This window comes from Aotus nancymaae, unplaced genomic scaffold (assembly GCF_030222135.1).
Source record: "Aotus nancymaae isolate 86718 unplaced genomic scaffold, 86718_ANA_hifiasm-v0.15.2.pri h1tg000007l, whole genome shotgun sequence".
NCBI lineage: Eukaryota > Metazoa > Chordata > Mammalia > Primates > Aotidae > Aotus > Aotus nancymaae.
Genome location: NW_026988418.1, coordinates 3,454,765 through 3,482,552, shown reverse-complemented (window position 1 = coordinate 3,482,552; position 27,788 = coordinate 3,454,765). Strand labels below are relative to the sequence as shown.

At 42.1% G+C, this 27,788-nt stretch overlaps 2 protein-coding genes across 6 annotated transcripts in view; one reads left to right on the top strand and one right to left on the bottom strand.

The window, feature by feature from the left end:
* Positions 1 to 10,395, top strand: part of PPT1 (palmitoyl-protein thioesterase 1) — a 32,749-nt gene extending 22,354 nt beyond the window's left edge. Inside the window, exons 6-9 of the mRNA XM_012439041.3 lie at positions 1,816 to 1,906; positions 3,600 to 3,698; positions 5,616 to 5,687; positions 8,093 to 10,395. Coding sequence (XP_012294464.2) covers positions 1,816 to 1,906; positions 3,600 to 3,698; positions 5,616 to 5,687; positions 8,093 to 8,215 — 385 coding nt within the window. The 3' untranslated portion in view covers positions 8,216 to 10,395. The remainder of the gene's footprint in view (positions 1 to 1,815; positions 1,907 to 3,599; positions 3,699 to 5,615; positions 5,688 to 8,092) is intronic.
* The window catches only part of CAP1 (cyclase associated actin cytoskeleton regulatory protein 1), a 28,866-nt gene continuing 10,702 nt past the window's right edge, over positions 9,625 to 27,788 (bottom strand). For 2 of the 5 annotated variants that reach the window (XM_021672116.2, XM_012439033.3), the window contains exons 2-13: positions 22,699 to 22,820; positions 21,934 to 22,037; positions 20,171 to 20,248; positions 17,660 to 17,803; positions 17,473 to 17,558; positions 15,691 to 15,796; positions 14,318 to 14,495; positions 12,450 to 12,634; positions 12,033 to 12,156; positions 11,801 to 11,883; positions 11,335 to 11,478; positions 9,625 to 10,861 (exon numbers count right to left, since the gene is read on the bottom strand). In XM_021672116.2, the coding sequence (XP_021527791.2) occupies positions 10,778 to 10,861; positions 11,335 to 11,478; positions 11,801 to 11,883; positions 12,033 to 12,156; positions 12,450 to 12,634; positions 14,318 to 14,495; positions 15,691 to 15,796; positions 17,473 to 17,558; positions 17,660 to 17,803; positions 20,171 to 20,248; positions 21,934 to 22,037; positions 22,699 to 22,810 (1,428 nt within the window). In that variant the 5' untranslated portion in view covers positions 22,811 to 22,820 and the 3' untranslated portion in view covers positions 9,625 to 10,777. Of the gene's footprint in view, positions 10,862 to 11,334; positions 11,479 to 11,800; positions 11,884 to 12,032; positions 12,157 to 12,449; positions 12,635 to 14,317; positions 14,496 to 15,690; positions 15,797 to 17,472; positions 17,559 to 17,659; positions 17,804 to 20,170; positions 20,249 to 21,933; positions 22,038 to 22,698; positions 22,824 to 27,788 lie in introns of all 5 variants that reach the window. The other 3 variants (XM_012439035.3, XM_012439034.3, XM_012439037.3) reach the window with 2 other exon arrangements.

Here is a 27,788-nt window from a genome sequence, read left to right as displayed (position 1 = left end):
TTCCCAAACCCTAATTCTTGACTTCTGTGCACTTGCAGGCTCAACACCATGTGGAAGCTGCCAAGGCTTGTGGCTTGCACCCTCTGAAGCCACAGCCCAAGCTCTGCATTGGCCTCTTTCAGCCATGGCTGGAGCAGCTGGGATGCAGGGCACCAAGTCCCTAGGCTGCACACAGCACAGGGACCCTGGACCTGGCCCACAAAACCACTTTTTCCTCCTAGGCCTCTAGGCCTGTGATGGGAGGGGCTGCCTTGAAGACCTGACATTCCCTGGAGACATTTCCTTAGTGTCTTGGGGATTAACATTCAGCTCCTTGTTACTTATGCAAATTTCTGCAGCTGGCTTAAATTTCACCAAAGAAAATGGGATTTTCTTGTCTATCACATTGTCAGGCTGCAAATTTTCTGAACTTTTATGCTCTGCTTTCCTTATAAAATGGAGTGCTTTTAACAGCACTCAGGTCACCTCTTGAATGCTTTAGAAATTTCTTCCACCAGGTACCCTAAATCATGTCTCTCAAGTTCAAAGTTCCACAAATCTGTAGGGCAGGGGCAAAATGCTGCCAGTCTCTTTGCTAAAACATAACAAGAGTCACCTTTGCTCCAGTTTCCAACAAGTTCCTTATCTCCATCTGAGACCACCTCAGCCTGGACCTTATTGTCTACATCACTATCAGGCTTTTGGTCAAAGCCATTCAACAAATCTCTAGAAAGTTCCAAACTTTCCCACTTTTTTTTTTTTTGTCTTCTTCTGAGACCTCCAAACTGTGCCAACCTCTGCCTGTTACCCAGTTCCAAAGTCGCTTCCACATTTTCAGCAGCACCCCACTCTACTGGTGCCTGTTTACTGTATTAGTCTGTTTTCATGCTACTGATAAAGACATGCCCAAGACTGGGCAATTTATAAAAGAGGTTTATAATGGACTTACAGTTTCATGTGGCTGGGGAAGCCTCATAATCATGGCTGAAGGTAAAAGGTATGTCTCACATGATGACAGATAAAAGAAGAGAGCTTGGGTAGGGAAACTCCCCTCTTAATTTTATTTTTTATTTAATTTTATTTTTTTTTTGAGATGGAGGCTTGCTCTGTCTCCCAGGTTGGAGTGCAATGGCGTGATCTCAGCTCACTGCAACCTCCATTTCCTGGGTTCAAGTGATTCTCCCTGCCTCAGCCTCCCAAGTAGCTGGGCTTACAGGCATGCACCACCATGCTCAGCTAATTTTTGTATTTTTAGTAGAGACAGGGTTTCCCCGTGTTGGCCAGGTTGGTCTTGAACTCCTGACCTCAGGTGATCTACCCACCTTAGCCTCCCAAAGTACTGGGATTACAGGCATGAACCATGACGCCCAGCCCAACTTGCTTCTTTGAAACCATCAGCTCTCATCAGACTTATTCACTATCACAAGAGAGCACAGGAAAGACCCTCCCCCATAATTCAGTCACCTCCCATGACACGTGGGAATTGTGGGAGTTATAATTCAAGATGAGATTTGGGTAGGGACACAGCCAAACCACTTCAGCATGATAAGTATGATGAACCCCAGTGCCTTAGGGGAAGCAAATATTGATGAGTCCTTTGCCTAAGTCTTTGATAATTTCTGGACTATGCTGAATAGTCCTTGTCTCAGGAAGGTGTCTTGTTGACAGTTTCATAGGTGCAAGTCTTGTCTTCTCTATTAAAGTATAAGGCTTGGAACTTGAGGACTTTGGCCTTTTGTCCTTTTAAAGTTTCTTGGTGGCCTTTGCACTGAGCATGCTCCAGGCATACTGACTGACATGCAGCTTGATCACTTGATTCCTTTTTTTTCCCTACAGCCTCGTGCAAGCCGAATACTGGCATGACCCCATAAAGGAGGATGTGTATCGCAATCACAGCATCTTCTTGGCAGATATAAATCAGGAGCGGGTAAGCCCCTAAACCCGGCTCCCATAGTTGTGCCTTCTTTTTTCTGTTTAGATTCTCATAAACAAATCAGCGGTGTTTACCCAGATTGTCCTGGGCAGACCCTAGGAAACAAAAGTTCAGTTTTTTGGGAGCCAGTGCCTTTGAGATTCAGTTCCTTTTAGGGAGGTTGAAATTCATTTGCCTTTCCTCCCTTAAGTTCTCTCCCTCTCCTAGAGTTGAAACACGTGGGATAAGCTTAGCAGGTTGCCAACTGGGCTAGGTGGAAATTCACAGCTGCTGTCTTCGTGAGGGAAGCTTTCCTGATGGATCAGGTTGGGGGCAGATTTTCTCAAGAGATTTACCTAGAAGAGAGACTACAGGAGGCACTGAGTATGTCCTAGACACAAGCATGGTTTGGGAGGTTCTGATAAACTAGATGGCTCAGTTTATATTAAGAGTCATCTGGAGAGTCTTTTGTTTTTTTTTGTTTTTAAACAGTTTGAAGGGAAAAACAAAGCAAACAAAAACAACACAGAATAGTATAGCACAGCTACCGGAATCTGCAGTTTCTTATCTTGTCATGGCCTTCTCTGATAGAAGCCTCTCACCCATGTGATGAACACCTATGGAGTATGGTATAGATTCATAGTTGTACCTGTATGCCATGTTGGGGGCATGTCAGTCAGGTAGGATGGTAAGAAAAGACTGTATAAGGCCAGACACGGTGGCTCACACCTGTAATCCCAGCATTTTGGGAGGCCAAGGCAGACAGATCACCTGAGGTGAGGAGTTTGAGACCAGCCTGGCCAATGTAGTGAAATCCTGTCTTTACTAAAACTACAAAATTAGCTAGGTATAGTGGTGGCTGCCTGTAATCCCAGCTACTTGGGAGGCTGAGGCAGTAGAATTGTTTGAACCCAGGAGATGGAGGTTGCAGTGAGCCGAGATTACGCCACTGCACTCCAGCCTGGGTGACAGAGTGAGATTCTATCTCAAAAAAAATAAAAATAAAAAGCTGTATAAGCAATCCCATGACTGGGTATATACCCAAAGGAAAACAAATTGTCCTACCAAAAAGACACTTGCACTCGTGTTTATTGCAGCACTGTTCACAATAGCAAAGACATGGAATCAACCTAGGTGCCCATCAGTGGTGGACTGGATAAAGAAAATGTGGTACATATACACCATGGAATATTACACAGTCATAAAAAAGAATGAAATCATGTTCTTTGTGGCAACATGGATGTAGCTGGAGGCCATTATCCTAAGCAAATGAACACAGAAACAGATCAAATACCACGTTTGCACTTACATGTGAGAGCTAAACATTGGGTATACATGGATATAAAGATGGGAACAGTAGACACTGGAGACTCCAAAAGCTGAGAGGGAGGGGCCAGGGCTGAAAAACTTCCTGTTGGTCACTGTGTTCACTATTTGGGTGGAAAGATCAACAGAACCCCGAATCTCAGCATCACACAATATGCCCTTGTTACAAAACTGCACATGTACTCCCTGAGTCTAAAATAAAGGTTTTTTTTTTGTTTTTTTTTTTAAAGCTGTGCAGTTATATCCTGGACAGGAAGCTGCAAAACAGCCCATACCCAATGGGGAAGAAACATGGTGTCCTAGATTAGAGAACTGGAAGGCTTTAATTCCTCTGCTGGTATCTGGTGGTAATGACCTGAGGTATTGCTGGCCTTTCTTTCAGGGTATCAACGAGTCCTACAAGAAAAACATGATGGCCCTGAAGAAGTTTGTGATGGTGAAATTCCTGAATGATTCCATTGTGGACCCTGTCGATTCGGAGGTGAGACACTACTTAGGCCACATGCCAGGAGAGTAAATGACATTAAAATATACCTGCCGGCCGGGCACATTGGCTCACACCTATAATCCCAGCACTCCTGGAGGCTGAGGCAGGTGGATCACCTGAGGTCAGGAGTTTAAGACCAGCCTGGCCAACTTGGTGAAATCCCATCTCTACGCAAAATACAAAAAAAAAATTAGCTGGGTGTAGTGGTGGCCGCCTGTAATTCCAGCTCCTCAGGAGGCTGAAGCGGGAGAATCACTTGAACCCAGGAGGCAGAGGTTTGAGTGAGCCAAGATCATGCTACTGCATTCCAGCCTGGGTGACAGAGCGAGACTCTGTCTCAAAAATAAAATAAAATGAAACGAAATAATGAAATGAAACAAAATAAATGAAATGAAATGAAAAAATACAGTTGCCTGTTGGGGAAAGAACCTTCAGTCTCTACCAATTTTTGTGTAGAACAAGGGTTCTTCACCTAAGATCTGTAAATGGGACACTGAAGGTTATAATCTCCTACCCCCTGACCCCAAAATTCTTTGCAAAATTATGTGATTGCATTCTCTGGAGAAGGGTCTATAATTTTAATCTATTTTCCAGAGATCAGAGACCCAAAAAAAGGTTCAAAATCACTAGCCCAAAACATAAATTCCTAAGCTTGGCCTCCAAGGTCTGCCTTAATCTGGCTTCGCCCTGTTTTTCAGCCTAATCTTCCTTGTCTGCATGCTTCATATACTCTTGATCAAGCCACATTGTACTACTTGTGCTTTTTCTCTTATATGCCTTTGTTCATGCTTTTCTGTCTAGAATGCCCTTCCTTGGCTTCTCCACCTGACAATTCCTATTCATCTGTCAAGATCAGGATGCTATCCCATTCCAAAAAGAATGGGATCCCTTTTGTTTGTTTGTTTTTTGAGACAGAGTCTTGCTCTGTCACCTAGGCTGGAGTGCAGTGGCACGATCTCAGCTCACTGCAACTTTCTCCTCCTGGGTTCAAGCAATTCTCCTGCCTCAGCCTCCCGAGTAGCTAGGATTACAGGTGCCTGCCACTATATCTGGCTAATTTTTGTATTGTTAGTAGAGACAGGGTTTCACCACGTTGTCCAGGCTGGTCTTGAACACTGACCTTGTGATTTCAAAGTGTTGGGATTACAGGCGTGAGCCACCACAACCAGCCAGAATGTAATCCCTTTTGTGGAATCATCGGCCTCTGTTAGAACACTCATCGCATTATGTCACACCACCAGAGGTTGGCCGATTGTGGCCCACAGGCCAAGTCCATCCTTCTACCCGTTTTGGTGTGGCCCACAAGTGAAGAATAGTTTTTACATTTTTTAATGGTTGGGGGAAAAAACTTGACATATAAAGATTATGTAAAATTTATTTCGACTTAAGTGTTTTGACATAGATTATGTAAAATTTAAATTTCAGTGTCCTCATTGGAACACAGTTTTAGTTACTTTTTACATACTGTCTGTGGCTGCTTTTGTTACAGTGGCAGCAGTGAGTAGTTGCAACCATATGGCCCTTAAAGCCTAAAATATTTTCTATCTGGCCTTTATAGAAACGTTTGCTGACCTCTGTGCCCAACAGTGAATTGTTACTGTGCCTTGTTAGACTGGAAGCTTTTTGGAAACAGATTACATATTCATCCTTGAATGTCTAGAGCTCAGCACAGTTTTTCACATTTACTGCTTAATAAATGTGGGAAGGAGAAATTCTGGGGGAGTGGAAAGCAGCCCCTCGGAAAGATTAATTCATCAGATGACTCAGACGCACCCTATCCATTTTTCCTTCTTGCTACAGCTTTATGAGGTTCACTTTGTTGGCAGTCTTAGCTTCCAACCAGTCTCAAATTATCTTGGCAGTATGTGCTGTGTGTCTGATCTGATCTTATTTCTTTTGTCTCTCCTGCAGTGGTTTGGATTTTACAGAAGTGGCCAAGCCAAGGAAACCATTCCCTTACAGGAGACCTCCTTGTACACACAGGTAACTGGCAGGGAGAAGGCTGTTTTGGGAGGTTGGTGCTGTCTTTTTCAGCTCCCAGTTCCTGAAGCTGCTAGGTTCTGTGGTGTTTGAGCCCTGCCCCGTACACCTCAGAGCACTAGGTACTCCTGAAACACCTGACTCATGTCCAATATGGGTGAAGCTTGTTAGGCTCTTGATTGTTGCTCTAGCTTATCAGGCACTGGGTTACAGAAATCCACTACATCCTGACTATAACCTTATGGTTTCCAAGCAAGAACAACAAAAACCTCATCTCTGATTCCCTCCTTTTGATAAAAAGGTTTAAAACTAGCTGCCATTGCTGAGGTGCAGGCCACTACAAATCCAGGAAGCCTCCATGCATGATGAAAACATAGGGGCATTCCTTTTTTTTTTGAGATGGAGTTTCGCTCTTATTACCCAGGCTGGAGTGCAATGGCGCGATCTCGGCTCACTGCAACCTCCGCCTCCTGGGTTCAAGGAATTCTCCCACCTCAGCCTCCTGAGTAGCTGGGATTACAGGCACGTGCCACCACGCCCAGCTAATTTTTTTTGTATTTTTAGTAGAGACGGGGTTTCACCATGTTGACCAGTATGGTCTCGATCTCTTGACCTCGTGATCCACCCGCCTCTGCCTCCCAAAGTGCTGGGATTATAGGCGTGAGCCACTGTGCCCGGCCTCCTTTTTTTTTGAGATGGAGTCTTGCTCTGTCACCCAGGCTGGAGTGCAGTGCCTCAATCTTGGCTCACTGCAACCTCTGCCTCCCAGGTTTAAGCAATTCTCCTGCCTCAGCCGCACTAGTAGCTGGGATTACAGGTGCATGCCACTGGTTAACTTTTGTATTTTTAGGAGAGATGGGGTTGTGGAAATGTTGGCCAGGATGGTCATGGCCAGCCTGGTGATCCACCTGCCTGGGCCTCCCAAAGTGCTGGGATTACAGGCATGAGCCACTGTGCCTGGCCAATGGGGTGTTACTGGGTTTTTTGTTGTTTTTTTGAGACAAGAGTTTCACTCTTGTCACCCAGGCTGGAGTGCAGTGGCATGATCGCAGCTCACTGCAACCTCCGCCTCCTGGGTTTAAGTGATTCTCCTGCTTCAGCCTCCACAGTAGCTGGGATTACAGGCATGTACCACCATGCCCAGCTAATTTTTTATTTTTAGTAGAGACTCGGTTTCCCCATGCTGGTCAGGCTGGTCTCGAACTCCTGACCAGGGGGTTAAACATTAATAGATGTGAAATCCTGTTTGTAAATTATGCATTGACAAGGGAAGCTCCTGCAGGATGTTGAGCAGGACTAGAGTTGTGAGTTTTGTTTAGCAGTAGGTCCTGTTTCTTAAGCAGAAGTTGCAGTATTTCACCACCTCCAGTTCTGGGGCCTTCCACAGTTTAAGGATTTCTTTTTTTTTTTTGAGACGGAGTCTCGCTCTGTCACCCAGGCTGGAGTGCAATGGTGCAGTCTCAGCTCACTGCAACCTCTGCTTCCTAGGTTCAAGTGATTCTTCTGCATCGGCCTCACTAGAGCTGGGCTTATAGGCACACACCACCATGCCTAATATTTTGTTTTTTTAGTAGAGATGGGGTTTCGCCATATTGGCCAGGCTGGTCTTGAACTCCTTACCTCAGGTGATCCGCCTGCCTCCGCCTCCCAGAGTGCTGGGATTACAAGCGTGAGCCACTGCACCTGGCCCTAAGGATTTTATATTGGAGTCAGACTCTCCAAAATACATAATACTACATCTGAAACAATCACCTTCTACTAGAATTCCTCCGTATTATTTCAGAGGCCATTTGTCTCCTCTTGGCTTTTCTTTTGCATTGGGTGCCTCAACTTGGGTGGTGAAGTAAAAAGGGAAGCTGGGATCTGATTTAAAAAAAAAAAGAAAAAAAAAGTTTGAGAAATTACAGCTAAGAACATCCTTATTGTGAAACTCAACATGATGGTGGCCACAGCAGAAGCACCATTCTGGCACTGTCATAACTGCTTATCTTCCCAACCAGAGGTTGTTCTCCAGCACCTAGGCTATGGGTAATGATGTTTTCAACTGCAGAATATGAAAGTGTCCCAGGGTTTGTTACCTAAGGGTTGGATATGTTTTTTTAAATTACCTAGCTTTGGCTCAGTCCCACTTACCTATGGCATTCTGAGGGAGTGTTGTCCATGGCTTGCCCATCTATCAGTAGTCTTCAGCTTTTCAAAAAGCAGAATCTAGAACTCTATAGAGCAATTGTATATATTTTTAATACTTAGAAAAAAGTGGGAGAGATCCTTTTTGGCATTTTTTGAAAATAAACCTCAATTTTTATACTCAGGACATACTGCATTTTGACAATATTTATCTCAAGTTAACATATGTATTTACTCCAAAACTTAAGCTTTTTGACTAATTATGGCCTTTCCCTCTGCAGGACCGCCTGGGGCTAAAGGAAATGGACAAAGCAGGACAGCTAGTGTTTCTAGCTACAGAAGGGGACCATCTTCAGCTGTCTGAAGAATGGTTTTATGCCCACATCATACCATTCCTTGAATGAAACCCGTAGTTCACGATAGAGCTCAGGGAGCCCCTAACTCTTCCAAACCACATGGGAGACAGTTTCCTTCATGCCCAAGCCTGAGCTCAGATCCAGCTTGCAACTAATCCTTTTATCATCATCTAACATGCCCTACTTGGAAAGATCTAAGATCTGAATCTTATCCTTTGCTGTCTTCTATCACCATATGGTGTTGAATGCAAGTTTAATTACCATGGAGATTGTTTTACAAACAACTTTTCATGTGGTCAAGCTCAGTTTTAGAAAAACTGAATCTGCTGCAGATCAATGCCAGAACTGTACCCAGGCCCAAAGGAGACAACTAATTAAAGCAATGAGATAGATTCTAAGGGCAAACATTTTTCCAAGTCTTGCCATATTTCAAGCAAAGAGGTACCCAGGCCTGAGGTACTCACATAATGCTTTTTTTTTGCTGGTGATTTAACCAGTGCTTGGAAGTCTTGCTTGGCTATATTTCTGCATAATTTCTTAAGGCTGCCTTCCTCTCTGAGTATGTTGCTCTGTGCTATCATCTTATCAATTATTAGACAAATCCCACTGGCCTACAGTCATGCTTCTGCAGCACCCCTGTCTCCTCAGGTAGTGATGAATTAGTTGCTTTGTCACAAAAGGAGGGAAGCAGCACCCCATTAAGTTGCTTAAGAGAGGAAATGTACATCTTGTATAACTTAGATAGGGAGTGAAGAAAATGTAGGTATGAAAGTGAAAAGTGAGGCAGCTAGTTCTTCCTATTCCATTCTTGACCAACCTGCCCTTTCTTAGTATGACTGGTGGTCTCGATGCTGAAGTTAACTTACTGTGTTGCTGGCTTTAGCGGAGAATGGGAGGAACCATATGAAAAAGATCAGGCTTTCTAACTTCCATCCCCAAAACATATTTACCAGCATACTCCAAACTGTTTCTGATGTATTCTGTGAGAAAAGAAAGAATTGTTTGCTCAAAAAGCTTGGAAAATACTACACACTCCCTTTCTCCTTCTGGAGATCAACCCATAATCTAAGGACTCTTAAGAATTCCTGTTACAGTAAACAAAACTAACTTAATCTACAATTTCCTACCCTATTTGAGCATGGATATCATAGTCCCCACTCTGTGAAAACTTAACGCTTTTTGGAAGACATTTCTGTAGAATGCCAGTTTGGAGAAATGATGATAAGCCTTGATGAAAGAACCACGTTGGTGCTGATAAGTTTACCCATATGGTTTTCTTTTCTCTCTCTCAGGCCTTATTCTTCAACTAAAAGATGAGGATTAAGAGCAAGAAGTAGGGAGATGTGAAAATAATTTTATGAGGTTGTCTAAAATAAAGAGTAGTTTCTTATCCTTGGTGTTATTTTTCAACATTTTTTACATTTCTGTACAGCCAGTATCACAGGTAAATAACTAAGCAAGTTTGGTATTAACTTTATTCTATTTTCTGTATAACTTTAAGTACATAAAGGTTTATTTCCACAGGCCTCAGGAAATGGGTAGAAATCACAGGACAATCTCTCTTTCCACCAAAAAAAGTTGCATATTTTGGTGTTTGTCCTAGAGGGAAAAAACTGAACTTTACATTAGCTGTGTTGTGCAAGATTCTTACATAAATCAAGACCTAAAACCAGCCTGCAGTGGAGGTTTCAGTCCTCTGTTCAGGTGCTTGGACAGAAGCCATAGCTGATGAGCATGACAGGGAAAAGGAGGCAGTGAAGACAGGTGACAGGCACCTAGCAGGGAAGGAGGATTCAGAAATGCCAGACTCCTTGGAATGGTGTGTTTTTCCTTTTAAGTCATCTCTGTAGGAAGGTGCTGGACAGGAATCCCAGAGAAAGAAAGGGTCCAAGGCTCCTTTAACTGCCCTGGATGAAGGGCACTGCCACAGCAGCTAGTACCGGAAACTCTCCTATGTCATGGTTGAGGCAGACCCAGGATGGAATAGAGAATAAAAGGAATGCTTATAGGGAACAATTTTGCATGGAATGCTAGATGGCCAAGCCTCAGCCTTTGGTCCAGTGCAACCCTTGCCTCACTTGTCAACAGTAAAAAATTAGTTTGGTTAGAGGAACCATCTGGAAACACACCAGCTTCTGCTATCTTCATGCTCATTGTTAGAAAAAGATTAACCATTGAGCAGAACAAATACTAAAAAAAAAAAAAAAAAAAAGAAAAAAAATGAAAAAGATTAACCAGTGTGAACATTCTGATCTGTTAATTCCTGGGACTCTTTTCTTTTCAATGGACTGTTTGTTGGTAGAATAACCCCCAAAAGCTCAAAGCTAAAATGCATTATCAGTCCTGGTTGGCAGTTCCTTCAGAATGGACTGGCGGCATGGTTGAGCTGATACGGAAAAGCTGCACCTTCCTGCAGAAGATCAACTGACCTGCTATCCCACCCCAAATCTCAGCCTGAGGTATATTTCAGTGAAGGCAGGTAGCTGTGCTTCTCAAAGCAGAGAAGCAGTTTTAAGAGCAGAAAGGTAGAGAAAATCTAGAAAAGAACCGTCTTGATACAGATTTATCCCATGGTGTGAAGGTAGGGCAAAGAATCCAGTGGCACTTCGCTTATCCAGCAATTTCTGTCACTGTGGTGACCAACTTCTGCCCATTCCATAGGGTCTTGAACTGCTCAGGAACTGGGAATTCATTCTGCAAATAAAGAAGAGACAGCAGGTTTAAATCCAAGAGAAAGAGCTGGGGCTAAATCTCACACATCTCTCCCAATGCTTGCTTTCACTTAACCCCAGCAGCAGGGAAGGATGTAGTGGAAGAAAAGCCACAGAGCCACGCCATATTCTAGTGTTCAGTGATCTGGGATCTTGGACAGACTATCAAGTCTATGGGGTGTAAATGATAGTACATATGGCCTTATAGCACCAGCTTGACAAGGTGCCATGGCTCATCCCCATTCTTTTTTGCTACCTTGAGCTCCATTTAGGCAGAAACCACCTTCCCTTGGAGCTCTGCTACACTGGACTACCTCACTTCTGTGTGCTTTTAGTGTGGATTATTGGGTTTTTACCTACTCAGTGCAGAATGTTCATAAAACAGCTTTCTCCAATGCAAAAAATCTTCAGTCCCTTCTGTTTTTAACATACTACTAAAGAGATCAAGAAACTTACAAAGTCACCACCTTCTGTAGGAATGAGGACGTTCATCTCAGAAGATTTGGCACTGACTATTTCACAATCCAGGGAATTCTTGCTCAGGTAAGCATGGCAGCCATCTGTTTTGTTGATGGAAATGGTTGGCACTTTACCCATTACCTGCAGAGTAAACCAAGAGAACTGAGTCCCAGCCATTGGGGAGGACAACAGTAAGTTGCAGGAAAAGCTTTCCTGTTTCACGTGACTCAGCAACTACATGAAAAGCTCACAGGTGCACAAGACACTGGATACTTGGGTGGGGTGGGATGGGTCCTGGAAAGAACTTGCTTGTAGAGCCAACCTCTCTTCTGCCACATCCAAAGCAGCTCAGCTTACAGCCTTTGTAGAATCAGATTCCCACTAAAGCAACATCTGTGGGTCTGCCATGTCTCTTTCAATTAATTCCTCAGGGACTAAGGAAGGAGCCAAATTATCGAGTTACCTGAACTTTGACATCCCTACTGTTGATTATCTCCACAATGCCCACCACGTCATCGAATACCAGGCCAAGTTTCTTACAGTTATCTAGGAGAAGAAAGGGAGCAAGTCAACAGTATAACTTTAAAGGAAAGTAATATATATTTAAGAATCTTTAAGAATAGGGTAGGTTAAAGTGGTATTAGCCCTCTCAGGTTCTGGGACAGAGCTTTCATGGGATAGTGACAAGGACTCACCTACTGTAATGGAGTTAATTTTGCCCTTGATTTGCAATGTCGTGTTGACACACTTGTAAATGTAAGCCACCTGTTTCAGCTCTGTGCCATCAATCACCAGGTTGGAAACATTTTCCTGATTTTCCTATTAAAGAGATATCCCAGGATTCTCATCACAAACCACACACTGAACAACAACAAAAAAAGCAGGCTATCCCAAACTTTTTGTTCTTGTAATTAAAGCCAGAACTCTACCCTCATCTAGCTAAGCTCCATTTAATCCCCTGTTCCTACTCCTTGTCCCCAGGAGGCGGAGGTTGCAGTGAGCAGAGATCACACCACTGCACTCCAGCCTGGGTGACAAAGTCAGACTCTATCTCAAAAAAATAAAATAAGTAAATGAAAATACCTGCCCCAGTCCAGGTATTTCTAACTCACCACTCTCCACTTCTTGCCCTCCAGTTCAAGTACAGCTGGCTCCTTCTTTGTGGCTGGTTTGGGGGACAGGCTGGTTTGCGGTTTAGGTGCAGAGAATGGCTTGGGGCCACTGCGTACTGGACCACTCTGAGCCTTCAAGGCAGGGTTCTTGTGAGTCTTCATGTCATCAGATACGTGTTTCAGGGCTGTAAGAACAACAGCTACCTTGTTCCTGTCCTTCATACCAGACCTTTGAGCTGAATAATAACCAGCTTCTGCTATCATCATGTTAAACATCCTTAACAGAAAATTCAAAGCAAAAACCAGAGCCTTAAACGTGTTCTCTTGCAAGCAGTTTTGGAGAAGTTCTTTTATAATTTCTCTTCTCCCCAAGGTTAAATTATATGGTTCCATTAAAAACAACATGGAATATGTGTGTCTATTGCGGGTTGGGGATAAGGATATGTAAATGAACAGAGAAAGATCTAGAAAGACCTATCATATATGGACAAATACGTAGTTTTTAAAGCAATAAGGGAGGAAAAATAAGTGACAGTAAAAGTTAAAAAAAAACTCACTGCCCACAACTAACTCTACTTCCTCCACCCCCGCAGTGAGTTTTGGCATTTGCGGCTCTACAATATTGTTTTCTCTATATATTTGGTTTTGTTGGTTATAATCATACATTGTAAACAAATTTGGTTCAACCAATTGACACTTAAAAACTTTCTCATGTTAACCTGTAGTTTCTAAAAATAGCTTTCTAGGTGAGGCACGGTGGCTCACGCCTATAATTCCAACACACTGGGAGGCCGAGGCAAGTGGATCACCTCAAGTCAGAGGTTTGAGACCAGCCTGGCCAACATGGTGTATTTTTAGTCTCTACTAAAAGTACAAAAAAATTAGCTGGGCCTGGCGGTGTGCACCTGTAATCCCAGCTACTTAGGAGGCTGAGGCAGGAGAACTGCTTGAACCCAGGAGGCACAGGTTGCAGTGAGCTGAGATCACGCCACTACACTCCAGCCTGGGCGACCAAGTGAGAATCCGTCTCAAAAAAAAATAAAATAGAAAATAAAAGTAAATATATATTTCTTTTATGTTTTAAGGGAAAAATAATCCATAATCTCCCACAGCAGGCTGACACACACCTTGCTTTGAACATGGCCTGATCTGTGTTAACTGTATAACCAATACCGAATGGCCTTTTTATCTCTACTATTCCTCGTGGTTGTATTTACATACTAATTTTTTTCTTAAACATTACATGGTTCACTGTAGAAAAAAATGTAATGGTGGCATAACATTTCATCAAGAGGACATGTGGTAGTTAACTAACCATTTCTCTTACTGTTGGATTTAGGTTATACCATTTTTAGCTACTATGAATAAAACTTCTTTAGATATTTTTGTAGGTAGATTCCTAGAAGTGGGCTGGACAACTCAGACTTCCACCAGCTGTGTTAAGGGTATCTACTTTCTCTATACCAACATTAGGTCACTCTTATGCAAATTTTCCATGTAATCAGTATGCATCTTCTGAGGAAGTTAACTCCCTAACACAGTGCCTTCCCAGAGGCCATGTGGTGCCACAGAAAAAGCTCTGGGGAAAACTGCCAGCTCTGTGCCTTGGCACAGAGGGTACTCTATATATGCTACCTAATATTAAGTCACTTTCCCATGGGGCAGAGGGCTTCCTCCAACTGTGATCATCATTTTCAATTTCTATTTAAGCCAGCTTTGCTGTCCCTTAAAGGATCAGGACACAACAAATGAGTACCCCCCACACAAGCCGGGGTTATGGTTTGCAGACTAGCTGTTGGGTTCTGGTTGGTGGAGTCTGGCTCACACAATTTGCTGTACTGACTGATCATGTCAAAGTGCTCACTCACCATGTGTGATGCTTTCCCCCTGATTAATCTGCGCAAACAGCGCTGAGCGGGAAGCAGACTCATCTGAGCCTGAACTGGTAGAGACTGGCGGAGGAGGGGGGCCTGGTGGAGGGGGAGGAGGACCTGATCCAGCAGAGGGTCCAGATGGCAGTCCACTCAGTTCTTTTGCCACAGGCCCCTGGAATGATAAGTGCAGGTAACATCGTCATCCTCTCTTCCCCTCTATACCATTCCCAGTAGCACCCTACATATGGCCAGTACACATAGGGTCCCCACTACAGCCTTTCAGGCAATGATTAATGCATCCTACCCATACCCAACTTGGCTTTATGCCTTCTCATCCTTGCCCAAGGATCCAGCTCTCAGTTCTATTTCTTGACCATCACATTTTGTCTTTGACCTCACCTGATTCCAGCTCTAAAAACTATTTCCATAAACCTATTTGACATCTTCCTTTGTGTGTTACCAGTACCTCAGATTCAACAAGTCTGGAACTGATTTCATCATTTCCTGTCTGCTCCCCTCTAGGTATAATCATCCCCTTGTCTCTATTTCAGTGAAAGACATTACCATCCAAGACTATTCAATCTTGTTTGAGGATTCCAACTTCTTCAGTCTTATCAAATCTTTCTATTATCTTGGTGCTATCTCCTGCAAATTTTTTCTACTATCCCCCAAACACCATGATCACTTTCATAATCTGAGCATGAGTCCTTATCCCTAACCTATATACTGAGACTCTTTTAAAGACAAATTGGATCATTATCACTCCCTTGCTTAACTACCTCATTCCAAAGTCTCAGCCTACCGTCCTTTCCAGCCTTTTCTCCAAAAAATCTGACCATTTCCCCTTATTAAAGCCAGAGATGACCAATCTCTACACTTACTCTGCATTTATTTTTAAGCTCTGCCTTTGTAGTATCCCACCTCTCACTGCCCTACACTTCCTTCAAGTCTCACAGAAGAGTATATACCTTCAAAGCACAATCTCTCCTAGTGAGAAGCACTCTTCTCTTCCTCATACTCTAGTATCTTTATTATAGCATTTGCCTTGGTGATTTGTACTGGGGGTTTTCAAATAGTGCAACTCATTTGAACTATGCAACTATGCAACTATGTCTGCCCACCCAGCATCAATCACTGTCCCTGACATGTTTATTGAAATTGAATACTACCAAATATTCCTTCTCCTCTGATTCTTGCTTCCTTTACTCTTTTTTTCCCTTTCTTTCTCCCCCTTTTCTTTCTCCCCTCCACTGAAAAAACTAGCATTCCTTCACAGACTTTGGTAGTGCTCAAGTCTAAGATACCTGTGGACTCCACCCTGGAGAGAGAAAGAGTACGAGGGAGGGAAGGAGGAAAGATTCACTCACCGTTTTGCTCCATGCCAGTCCAGTGGTATGGAACTCCTTAATGTAAGCCTGCAGCTCTGTCCATATACTTAAATAAGCTTTGACCCAGTCTACATGCTTCTTATCCCTGGGAGGATTAAAGAAGAACTTGTCACAGGTGGTTAGGGTACATTACAATGGTGATTCCAGACCCTTCTTTCCTATGAGCTCACATTCTCCTCTCTGTGGTGTTCCCTAGGCTCTGCTCAATGGCAGCTTTTCTCTCATCACAAGCTTCTATGTATATATAGCCTAGTCTATTACCCTAATCAGACCAAACTCCACTAAGATAGAGAGTCTGGATTCTATCTCTTTCTGTCTCTCATAGCAATGTTTCTCAAACTGTTATAAGTACCAAAACATTTTTCTTTTTTTCTTTTGACCACTGCTGCTTATTGAAACCTTTTTCAAAATAGACCTTAAACACAACCTAATATGTAAAACTGATAAAAGCAGACATTCTGGTAGAGAGGAGAGCTCTTAAGTATCACTGTGGAACTCTAAGTTCTTAAGACTAAGAAACTTAACTGCCTTAAGCTAAGAGATAGTGCCTTATATCAAAGCATGCTCACCCCCACCAAAAGCAAACTTAAAAACTTTAAGAGGAAACAATTAGCATTAAATTATAGAAATAGCACTGTACCTATGGTTCAAGTCCCCTCTCTTCTTGTATATTATCTGGGAAGGTTATTTAACCTAAGACCTAGTTTCCTCAACTGTAAAGTGATGGGGTAATGGTGGGATATATGAAAACACTGTCATGTTAATTCCACGTTGCTAGAAGGATAACGAAGTGCCTGTTGTTCCAGGACACATTTCACTCACAGGAAGGTGTAGTATTCCTTAAACAGAGTAGTTACTCAATAAATGTTTGTTGCTTGATGAAGGATTGAAGAAAGGAAGGGTTTGGGTAGATATGCAACTTAATAAATTTTGCCTGTAATCATTCCAGCTCAAAACCAGCAATGGAGAAGTCAGGACTGGTAGACATATGTGGGTAGACATACAATGACTACCCTCTTAATACCTGCATTGGCTAGGCAGCCTTACTCTCACTTTAACTGACTGCATGAAAAATTTCTATTAAGTCCTACTGAACCCTTCACCACTGGGGCAATAACAAATTCTCAACAAAAAACCAAAATCTTATATAAAGAGGATTAGTTCATGTTATTGCCAGCAAAACTTCCTAAACCCAGAAGGGTAAGGATCAGAAGACTAAAAGGGCCTCTACCAACAAAGGATAGAAAGCAGAAGTAGAAGCAGAAACATTTCCTGCTTGCAAATGCAGCTATGAGCCAATATCTATAAAGCTCTCCAGAAAGCAGCCCTGAGATAAAACCAGCACAGTGGCTAAGGGCAGCCTTCGTTAACTCCAACGTTAACTTCATTAACTCCAAAGTGCTACTCCAGCAAGTAACCAACTGGGTTTATCCTTTACCCCTCGAGAAAAGGCTGAACTTGGCTGGGCAAAGTGGCTCACACCTGTAATCCTAGCACTTTGGGAGGCCAAGGCAGGAGAATCATTAGAGACCACCATGGGAAACAGTGAGACCTCATCGCTACAAAAAAATTAAAAAATTAGCCAGGCATGGTGGAACATGCCTGAAGTCCCAGCTACTTGGGGGACTGAGGATTGCTTGAGCTGGGAGGTTGACGCTGCAGTGAGCTGTGACCGTGCACACTGCACTCCAGCCTGGGTGACAACACAAGACACTGTCTCAGAAAAAAAAAAAAAGAAAGAAAAGAAAAGGCTGAACTTACACATCTTTGTACTCTTTGAGGACTCGGTTTGTATAAAACATGGCAGCATCATTCATTTCTTTCACGTAAGGGCCAGGCTTGGGAGCCTAGAAAGAGAGACGCTGTCAGTGACTCAGGACCTCTCCAACCATTGCCTTCCCTCTTACAGTCTATACCCACCCCCAGCCCAGGAATCTGCGGTACTCACCATAGCCACCCAGCCCAGGGCCTGGATGCTTTCGCTGACAGCTGACAGGTGATTAAACAACTTGCTGCCTCGGTTCTTCTCCCGAAAGGTTATCACTTCTTTGATCTGCTCTGAGATGGGTGCCAACAAATCGGAAAGCTTGTTCTAGGAAAAGATGCAAGAAGAGATTCAGGTTAACATATTTCCACAAAGGTTTCTATGCCTTCTGATCCTGAAGGCCAGAATTCTCTATGGATGCTAGTGAGTACCTAAATAAACCTCAGCAGTCCTGTCCTGATTCCTAAGGCTAAAATACTGTTCATCATTTCATTCTCCTCATAGAGTTCCAAGTCCTCAGGATGTACTGTATGGTTCTTCATGATCAGGACCCATACTTCAGCTATAACACAATACCTCCATTTCAGTGATTTGTCTCTTTTCTGTTTCACTCATAGGACGTACTCAGGACATCATTCCTTTGCCTTACTAATGATATTCTCTTCTTTTTCCATGATTCCAAATTTTCCTCATGCTTCACGAGGGCCCTCCAACCCCAGCCACACCAGCCTTCTACAGCATTTATTGTCAGCATAACCAATTTTGGCATTTTATCACTCACCAACACAAACTATTAATGGATCCATGTGAATGTTTTTCTCATTAATTCTTCAAAAACAAGAGCTCTTTTATCATAATTAAAGCCCTCAATGCACTGCTAGCCATATAGTAGCTGCTGAGTAAAGAACTGATGAAACAAATGCAATTAGGGGGCTTAGGCTGGGCGTGGTGGCTCACGCCTGTAATCCCAGCACTTTGGAAGGCCAAGGCAGGAAGATTGCTTGAGACCAGGAGTTTGAGACCAGACTGGACAACACAGCACACTCTTGTCTCTACAAATAATAAAAAGAATTAGGGCCAGGCAGGGTGGCTCACGCCTGTAATCCCAGCACTTTGGGAGGCTGAGGGGGGCAGATCACTTGAGTCCAGGAGTTCAAGATCAGCCTGGGCAACACGGTGAAACCTCATCTCTACAAAAAATACAAAAATCAGCTGGGTATGGTGGCACATGCCTGTAGTCCCAGCTATTCGGGAGGCTGAGGTGGGAGAATCACTTGAGCCTGGGAGGTGGAGGTCTCAGTGAGCTAAGATCCTGCCACTGCACTCCAGCCTGGGCAACAGAATGAGACCCCACCTCAAAAATAAATAAATAATCCAAGCATAGTGGTGCACACCTGTAGTTAAGGCTACTCAGGAGGCTAAGGTGGGAGGATCATTTAAGCCTAGGAGGTCAAGGCTTCAGTGAGCTTTGACTGCAATACTACACTCCAGTCTGGGTGACAAAACAACACCCTGACTCAAAAAAAAAAGAATTTGTTTTTAAACATAAATAAAATAAAACAATTAGGGGCTTAGCATTCAACCAGGTACCTTTAGCAAAATGGATGAATTTTGTTTGTGTTTTCACTCTTCCTCCAAAGCTCCATTTCCTGAACATCTCAATTCTCAGATCTTAACCATTCAGGGCAGATTAAGAATCACAATCTAATTCTATATATTAGAATTAGATTATATACACACACATATACATTGTTTTTTTTTTTTTTTTTTTTTTTGGAAACAGGGTCTCGCTCTATCACCCAGGCTGGAGTGCAGTGGTATGTTCATGGCTCACTGCAACCTCAAACTTTTAGGCTCAAATATTCCTTCTATTTCAGCGCCTCAAGTAGCTGGGACTCTAGGCACGCACCACCTTGCCTATTTATTTATTTATTTTTTAACTTTTAGTAGAGGAAGCAAGGTCTTGTTATGTTGCCCAGGCTGGTCTCCAACTCCTGGCCTCAAGTGATCCTCCTGCCTCAGCCTCCCAAAGTGCTGGGATTTTTTTGACATTATCTTGCACTATTTTTATATTATCTAGGCATGCTGAGGGTCAAGAGTTTTAATACAGCATTTAGGACAACTTGCTTTATTATTCCTCTGTAACTAGGAAAACCAAATGCAAAAGAAGGAAACCTATAATCTTTGCCTCCAAGAAAAATCTAAATCTAAAAGTTGAATTTAAATTCAACTTTTCACATCTTGCATCATAAAATTTTGAGGTGGGAGTAAAATTAAAGGGAGATTCTCCCAACCTGTGAAGGATGAGAGGAGAAGCAATACTGCAGGAGTTTTAAGATCTCCACAGCAGCACTACTAAAGCCCATCCACAGTGAAGCAAGAGAATCATCTTTAAAGGGCTTTGGAGACACTATGATGAATGTGGGCTCAGCAAAGAGCAGGCAAGCAAAGTCCCAGGGACAACCACAGTCCTATGCAAAATGACAGAGAAAAAGCCAGTAGAGACCATTAAGTACTCAACACCACATTCCCATTAAGGCACTTGAAGTCTGGCTCTACCTCTGGAATCTGGTATGAACATATATCATCATGAGCCTAGTAGGTCTATTTTAAGATGTGGTAATAGCTTAACAGAAATCTCTCAACTCATCCTGAGCATCAAACCAAAATAAAACCAACTAGTAGTGAACTTACATCTGCTGGCTGTTGACACTGAGACGCTGTAACCAAAAGAGCTCGCTCCAACTTCAAACCTGTGTGGACCATCTCTGCCTGCCAGAAAGAAGAATCAGCTATTGATGACACGTTATAACTGGAGAGGTCTTGATAAGAATAATCTGAAACCTCTACTTTCATGTACTCTGATAGCAACCCAGGCACTTCATTTTATCCTCCTCATGTATTCCAGATTCCAGGGACTGATAGCAGAATTACATATACTACTGTTCCTGTTGGAACTCACAAGTGATACAAATCCAGAGTTGGAAATGAAGTTAATCAGATAATCACCTGGCCTTAGATGAAGTCATCTTAGCTACTACACATGCATTGTGATACTGTGCGGTGAAAAATCCTTCCTATTTCACATCGGCCAAAAAAAAAAAAAAAAAAAAAAAGAAAAGAAACAAAAAACAAAAACACACACACAATCAACCACCAAAACAAACATACAAACAAAAAAAACCCTTTCTTTTCTCAAAAACTGGAGACAGGAATAAAGGCAAAGCCCTAAATTTATGCCTAAAATTCTCAAGGTATTTACTCCTTTAGGCTAAAGCTATCTCTCAAATGCTAGATATCATGACCCATTAATAAATAACTAAATCAATTTAGTGAGCTTAATAGAAAAAAAGTATGAGTGTAGTGCACCAACTTAAAGTTATTTCCAAATAAAAAGTTAAAAAAAAATCAGTACAGCAGAAGTAGTATAAATATCATTTTGCTACATAAGCAGAATATGCGTGGAAAAATAAATAAATAAATAAATATCATTTTGTGAAACTTTTATCTCAGTTATAAATATGTTCTTTCTTTCTAAGGGTCATTCACAGTCAAAAGAATTTAAGAAACATGAGACTAAAGCACTATTAAAATACAAAAAATTCAAAGAAAGTAATCTATTGTTTTCTGGATTTGCATTTTTAAAATACAAATGATAAATGTTTTAAAGTTTTTTCAAATGTTATAGAACTGTATAAAGTAAAAATGCAAGCCTCCAGACCCTTACTAAAGTCCCAGTCCCACACTCTAGAGCTAAGACCATTGGCAACAGATGGTATTTGAGAGGCTCAAATAGATTTTCCAAAAGCCAAGCAGCCAGTCTTGGTGAAAGGTTTAGGTGAGGAAGATCCCAAACATGGTTACTATTTATAAGGGATCATTCAGTGAGCTAGCAGGAATGTTTTTGGGTTCCAAAAATAGAGGCAGAATGTATATGTGAGTGTGGGATGGCGGGGGGGCGTGGTGGTGATGACACAGGAGGCATAAAGGAAGGTGGGTGGAAAGGCACCTGTCATTGCCTACTTCATATTCCTGCTGTGGGTAAGTGTGAAAATAACCCACATTAGCATAACTAATAACTATCAAGCATAGTTTTATAAATGCTAAGTCATGATAATGACTCCTTTAAATAAGCCACTGTAGGTTTGATTATATAATACATTGGGATCAAACTGGTGCATATTCTTCACTACAAAGATGAACAGAACCATATTTTATATACGAAGTAAGCTTTCTGTGTAAATATGTGACAAAAGCAAGGGGCCTAGAAAAATATAAGGAATCATTTCTATGGCTGGACTGAACTCCTCAGTACAGGTAGAAGAAAAAGAGTATGTGTAATGCCCCAAACCAAGAGGAACTTCTCAAGGGGCTCTTAAACCAAGGATGAGCCCCTTGGCTGACTGAAGAAAGCTCTCAGTCCTTAAAAGCAGGGGAAAAAGGCAAAACATCCTTACATGTTTCTGCACGTCTCCCCCAATCTCTTTACTGATCTTCAAGTACTCTGCCACAGGACCGGCAAGCAGCAAGTCAAATGCCTGCACATAGGGAGCTGCTCCTGCTAAAGACAAACACACCATGAAGAATCAGCCATGCATCAGAAGGAGGCTTCCTTAAAATGTGCTTCTATATGAAAGTGGGTTCTGTGTAAGCAGCATATGGGAAAAAAAAAAAAAAAAAAAAGGAAGTCGGAGGCAAGGTAATAGTCAAGAGGATACTGGAACACGAGTAGGGAAACCTGGATTCTAGGTCCAATTCACCACTAACTGGTTGTGTGACCCTGATTTTAATCCCTTTTCCTCTCCGAGCTTAATTTTCTTTATTTATAAAATGAAAATAAACAAAATGATCCTCCAAGGTTTCTTTTAGTGTTAACATTCTATGTTTCAATTGGTACATGTGCAAAATGGCCAATTTGCCAATCATTTGGAGACAGGAATTTTATTATCACTCGTCATTTGACTTACACTGGAGTCATTCTGCCAAAGAAAGAACAGGAAATATCACATTAGCAGGAAGTTCTTGTGTTAAAATAACTTAACCACAGGCCTCCATGTACAAGTCATTTCCTCTCTTATCTGTTCACAGCAATATAAATTACAAAAGATAAACTTTCTAGATTAAGTGTTTTGGGAAGTTAGCTCCAAAGGAGAGAGAATAATAGAAAATTTTCAGACCAAGACACTCGAAGAAAGCATTCTGCAGGGCTGTGAACTGCTTACCTTTTGAAGGACTGTCTCCACACCCACGGTGCATGTCAGAGGTATGGGATACTGCCTCCAGGCGGCCCACTGCCCTCTCCAATCTTTCTACCAGATTTTGCATGTCAGCCATAATGTATCAACTGCTGAAACAAATCAAATGTTATTTGTTATTTAGATATTACATAGCACCTACAAAGAAAAAAAACCAGAAAATTCCTGGTCACCCACAGGTGGATGAAGAGGATGCCAATCCTAGGAACAGAATAATTTAATAAAATTAGATGTCATCTGCAAAATGGAGCAATACAAAAAAATCAGATAAGTAGTCTAACATATTTACAAAATCAAAAGACCTCATTAAGCAAGAGAACTGCTCAGGAAAAGGTGTTCACTAAAGTAAATGCTTCCTCATTCAAATACTTCCTGAATATTTACTACACTACAGTGTGTAGAAAGTTAGAATTCGCAAAGGATAGTCCCATACATTATCTCAGTTTGAGCTTCCTGATAACTATTCAGGAACAAAAGGATAATTACTACATGCTTAGAGATAGAAAACTTAGTTTCAGAGAAGTCCAATGACTTGCCTAGTCATACAGCCAGTGAACAGAGAAGCCAGTATTCAATTCATCTTATGGCTCTAAGTTCAGTGTGTTTTTTCCCATGACATCCTGCTGCCTGCATGTGAAATATCCAAAACCAAGATGAACAGAGTATTTTCTCTGCCCTCAATAATTTTTTTTTTCTTTTTCTTTATTAACAATTTTTTTTTTAGACAAGTCTTGCTCTGTCACCCAGGCTGAAGTGCAGTAGCAGGATCTCATCTCACTGCAAGCTCCGCCCCCTGGGTTCAAGTGATTCTCCTGTCTCAGTCTCCCAAGTAGCTGGGATTACAGGCATGTGCCTGTAATTTTTTGTATTTTTAGTAGAGACAGGGTTTCACTATGTTGGCCAGGCTGGTCTCGAACTCCTGACCTCAAGTAATTCACCTCAGCTTCCCAAAGTGCTGGGATTATAGGCGTGAGCCACTGTACCCGACCTGCCCTCAATAATTTATAGTCTAGTAGGGGAGACTTAACATACGAAACAAGTAGAAAAAAATGTTTCAACAACTATGAAAAAAATTGTTTCAACAACTATGAAACAAGTAGAAAAAAACTTTAAGGTGACATAAGAAAGTTGCTGATAGAGAGGCATGAGATTTCAAAGAGGGGAGGAATATATCAGCTGGAAGGATCAGATAAGGATATGATGGAGAAGCTGCTATTTGAGCCAGCCTTCAAATGAAGATGAGTAAGATCTGGACATGCAATAGGGAAGGACACTAGACACATCCAAAAGAACTTGTTACAGATCTTTCATAAGTACTATCTTATCTGAACTAGCCTAATTCAACGTCTAATATCCTAAAGAAAGTAAGCTCCAAGAGAGAAAGGACCTTATATAGCTTGTTCCTTATTATATACTCTATCATAATCTAGACTACTACCTGGCAAGTAGTGGGTGTTCAATAAATATTTATGAAGTTATGAACCTCACAAATAGAATTCCAAAACTCCAGAGGGACAAGGGTGCTAAAAGTTGCCCATAAGTCACAGTCAATGCACCTCTACATAAAGTACTTGACACCATAAGTAATCTCATGAAAACTAGTCAGTGAAATTTCAATCAAAGCTTTGACTTGAAAAGATTCCATTTCATGAAAGCATCAATTCAGGTAACTGAATTCAGTTCAGGTAATTGAAGCTGAATGAACTCAACTCCCTTGAAGCTGCCTAAAATGACCACAGCAATTATGATTCCCTCAAAGATGACAGCATGCCAGAATTATCTCAAGTTAACACATTGTCCTCCCTGTGGAAGAGATAAGCGGCTCACAAGATAAAGTAAGGAAGACAATATAATCTCTGTCCATTCTTCTCCATGTACAGGCTCTGGTCTCTGTGGGCCCAATCACTTGCCAGAGTGTTGTTTCAGAGAATCAAAGAAAAAAAAATGAGAATGACAACCAAACAAATCTTTCCATTCCCTGGCCTGGAGCAGCAGCAGAAGACTCCAGGTCTATGTTCTACTCACAAATAGAGCAGACCATAAGAAGACAACATACTTTCCCTGATGTTAGGACACCATCAACTAATATCTGAATTGCTGTCCTGTTCCCATTATGCATACTGATCAAGGACAGAGTCTCACATATATAATCTACCACACTATAAACCCAGGGGAAAAGGCAAGGAATGCAATAAACTCCCAAGCTACCTTCCATGAATAGATACCACTCAGTTCTGTCATAAAACATGTTCCTTCATACATGGATGTTTCAGGTTGAGACCACTGTTAACAGAGAGATACAGTACACATCTCTAGAGGCTGCCAGGGTTTGTGAACATTTACCAATCTTTTTTTTTTTTTTTTTTTGAGACGGAGTTTCGCTCTTGTTACCCAGGCTGGAGTGCAATGGCGCGATCTCGGCTCATCGCAACCTCCGCCTCCTGGGTTCAGGCAATTCTCCTGCCTCAGCCTCCTGAGTAGCTGGGATTACAGGCACGCGCCACCGTGCCCAGCTAATTTTTTTTTTTTTGTATTAGTAGAGACGGGGTTTCACCATGTTGACCAGGATGGTCTCGATCTCTTGACCTCGGGATCCACCCGCCTCGGCCTCCCAAAGTGCTGGGATTACAGGCTTGAGCCACCGCGCCCGGCCACATTTACCAATCTTAAACGCTTAATAATAGAGCTTCATGGGACTTTGGCTCTCTTTTTCCATATTTCATTTGTATTTGTAAGCTTTCACTGCTCAACAAGCTACAGTTCTGCTGTCTGACCTAAGTAAAATGAAAAAGGACAATACAGCTATCATTTATAGCTAATCTCATTCTACCACTAACCAGATACAAAAGAACAGGAACTGTCTTTTTGGTCTTGGTGGGAATAAGATGAGATTTAAGATGTTATAGAAAACAATGTCCAGAATTAAAGTGTGACATTGCATGTGTGTGTAGAGAATGAGATTCAGTTGTGTGAAAGACATAACTTCTCTCACTCTCTACACACATGTACATTCTTCAGGTGGTCATGTATACTCCTAAGCCTTTGACTACCTTTGTTGTAGTAACGCCCAGCCCATTTGCCAGGTGGTAGCACCAAAACCACCTACAGACTAAAGACTACCAGAGCAGCATATCCATCTAGCTCAGGCCATTCATCTGGGATTAAATTTTAGATTCAGGCCAGGTACTATAGTTTACAACTATCATCCCAGCACTCTGGAATGCCGAGGGGGGAGAACTGTCTGAGCTCAGCAATTCAAGACCAGCCTGGACAACATGGCAAAACTCCATCTTTACAAAAAATATAAAAATTAGCTGGGCATGGTGGTACACACCTGTAGTCCCAGCTACCCAGGAGGCTTATGTGGGAGGATTACCTGAGCCCAGGAGGTTGAGGATGAAGTGAATAGTGATTATACCACTGTACTCCAGCCTGGGTGACAGAGTGAGACCCTGTCACATTAAAAAAAAAAAAAAAAATTTTTTTTTTTTTTTTTTTTGAGACGGAGTTTCGCTCTTGTTACCCAGGTTGGAGTGCAATGGCGCGATCTCGGCTCACCGCAACCTCCGCCTCCTGGGTTCAGGCAATTCTCCTGCCTCAGCCTCCTGAGTAGCTGGGATTACAGGCACGCGCCACCGTGCCCAGCTAATTTTTTGTATTAGTAGAGACGGGGTTTCACCATGGTGACCAGGATGGTCTCGATCTCTTGACCTCGGGATCCACCCGCCTCGGCCTCCCAAAGTGCTGGGATTACAGGCTTGAGCCACCGCGCCCGGCCAATTTTTTTTTTTTTTTAGATCCAGCTTCCACCTGGACATCTCTACCTCAATGTTCCAAAGGCAACCTGAAATGCCCAAAAACAGAAATCATCTTCCCTAACATTGTTCCAGCACTACCATCAATCACCGGATTGATCAAGTCAGTAACCTGGAAACTGTTAGGCAGTATTATATAGTGGATAAGAGTGTTCTTTACAGAAGTCAGATAGACTGGGGGTTTGAATAACAATATGTACTGGCTCTGTGACCATAAGCAGTTATCAAACTTTCTGAGACTCAATTTTCTTATCTTTATAATGAAGACAATAAAAGTAGAAAAATCCAAAGGGCTTCAGTGAGAATAAATGAAGAAATCCATGTAAAAGTGCTTGGCACAGTCCTGGAAAATAGTAAGAATTCCCATAAACTCCCCCACAACATCTTATCAGTCATCAAAATCCATAGGCTCTATTTTGTGTATCTCATAAATAGATGCCTCTTGCCTCCATCCTGACTGATAAGAGTTAGAATATCAGCCAGGCAAAGTGGCTCACAGTGAGTAACCAAGAACTATATGTAAACCTCCAAAAATGAATGTCCAGATTCCCACTACTTAAGCATTCATCATAAAAGCTTCAGAAACAGAGGTGGTCAAAATTACACAAGTCCAAATAAAATTAGGAGGCTGAGGTCTGAGTCTCAAGCTGTACATACTAACTGTGTAACTTTACACAATCACATAATGGATTATAATCCTCATCTAGCACACAGAGATAGAAGGATCAAAGGAGGTGATTTCATAGATGACAGTAATCACTTCAGAAGCTTCAAAATGTAATTCAAATGTAAAGTGTTAGCACTGTATATTATGTACTGAAATATAGGCTCCAGAAGGATGAGAATTTATCCATTCTACCTCCTGTACTCACCCTATCTCCCAGCACCTAGAAAAACTAGGCACATAGAAAATGCTCATGAAATCAAAGTGCTTAGCGTTGTGGACCTACTGAAGAAATAGAAGACCCATGGTCCCTACCCTCCAGAAGCACTCATATTGGTTAGGACAACAAAATAAAATGTGAATGGAATAAATACTGTAGATAACATTTTTAAAAGTTTTTGTTTTGTTTAAAAAAAAAAACAACAAAAAGAAAAGGAAAAACAAACAAACAAACAAACCAGGGTCTGGCTCTACTGACCAGGCTGGAGTGCAGCAGTATGTTCACAGCTCCCTGCAGCCTTGACCTCCTGGCCTCAACTCATCCTCCTCAGACTCCTGAACAGCTGGGACTGTAACTA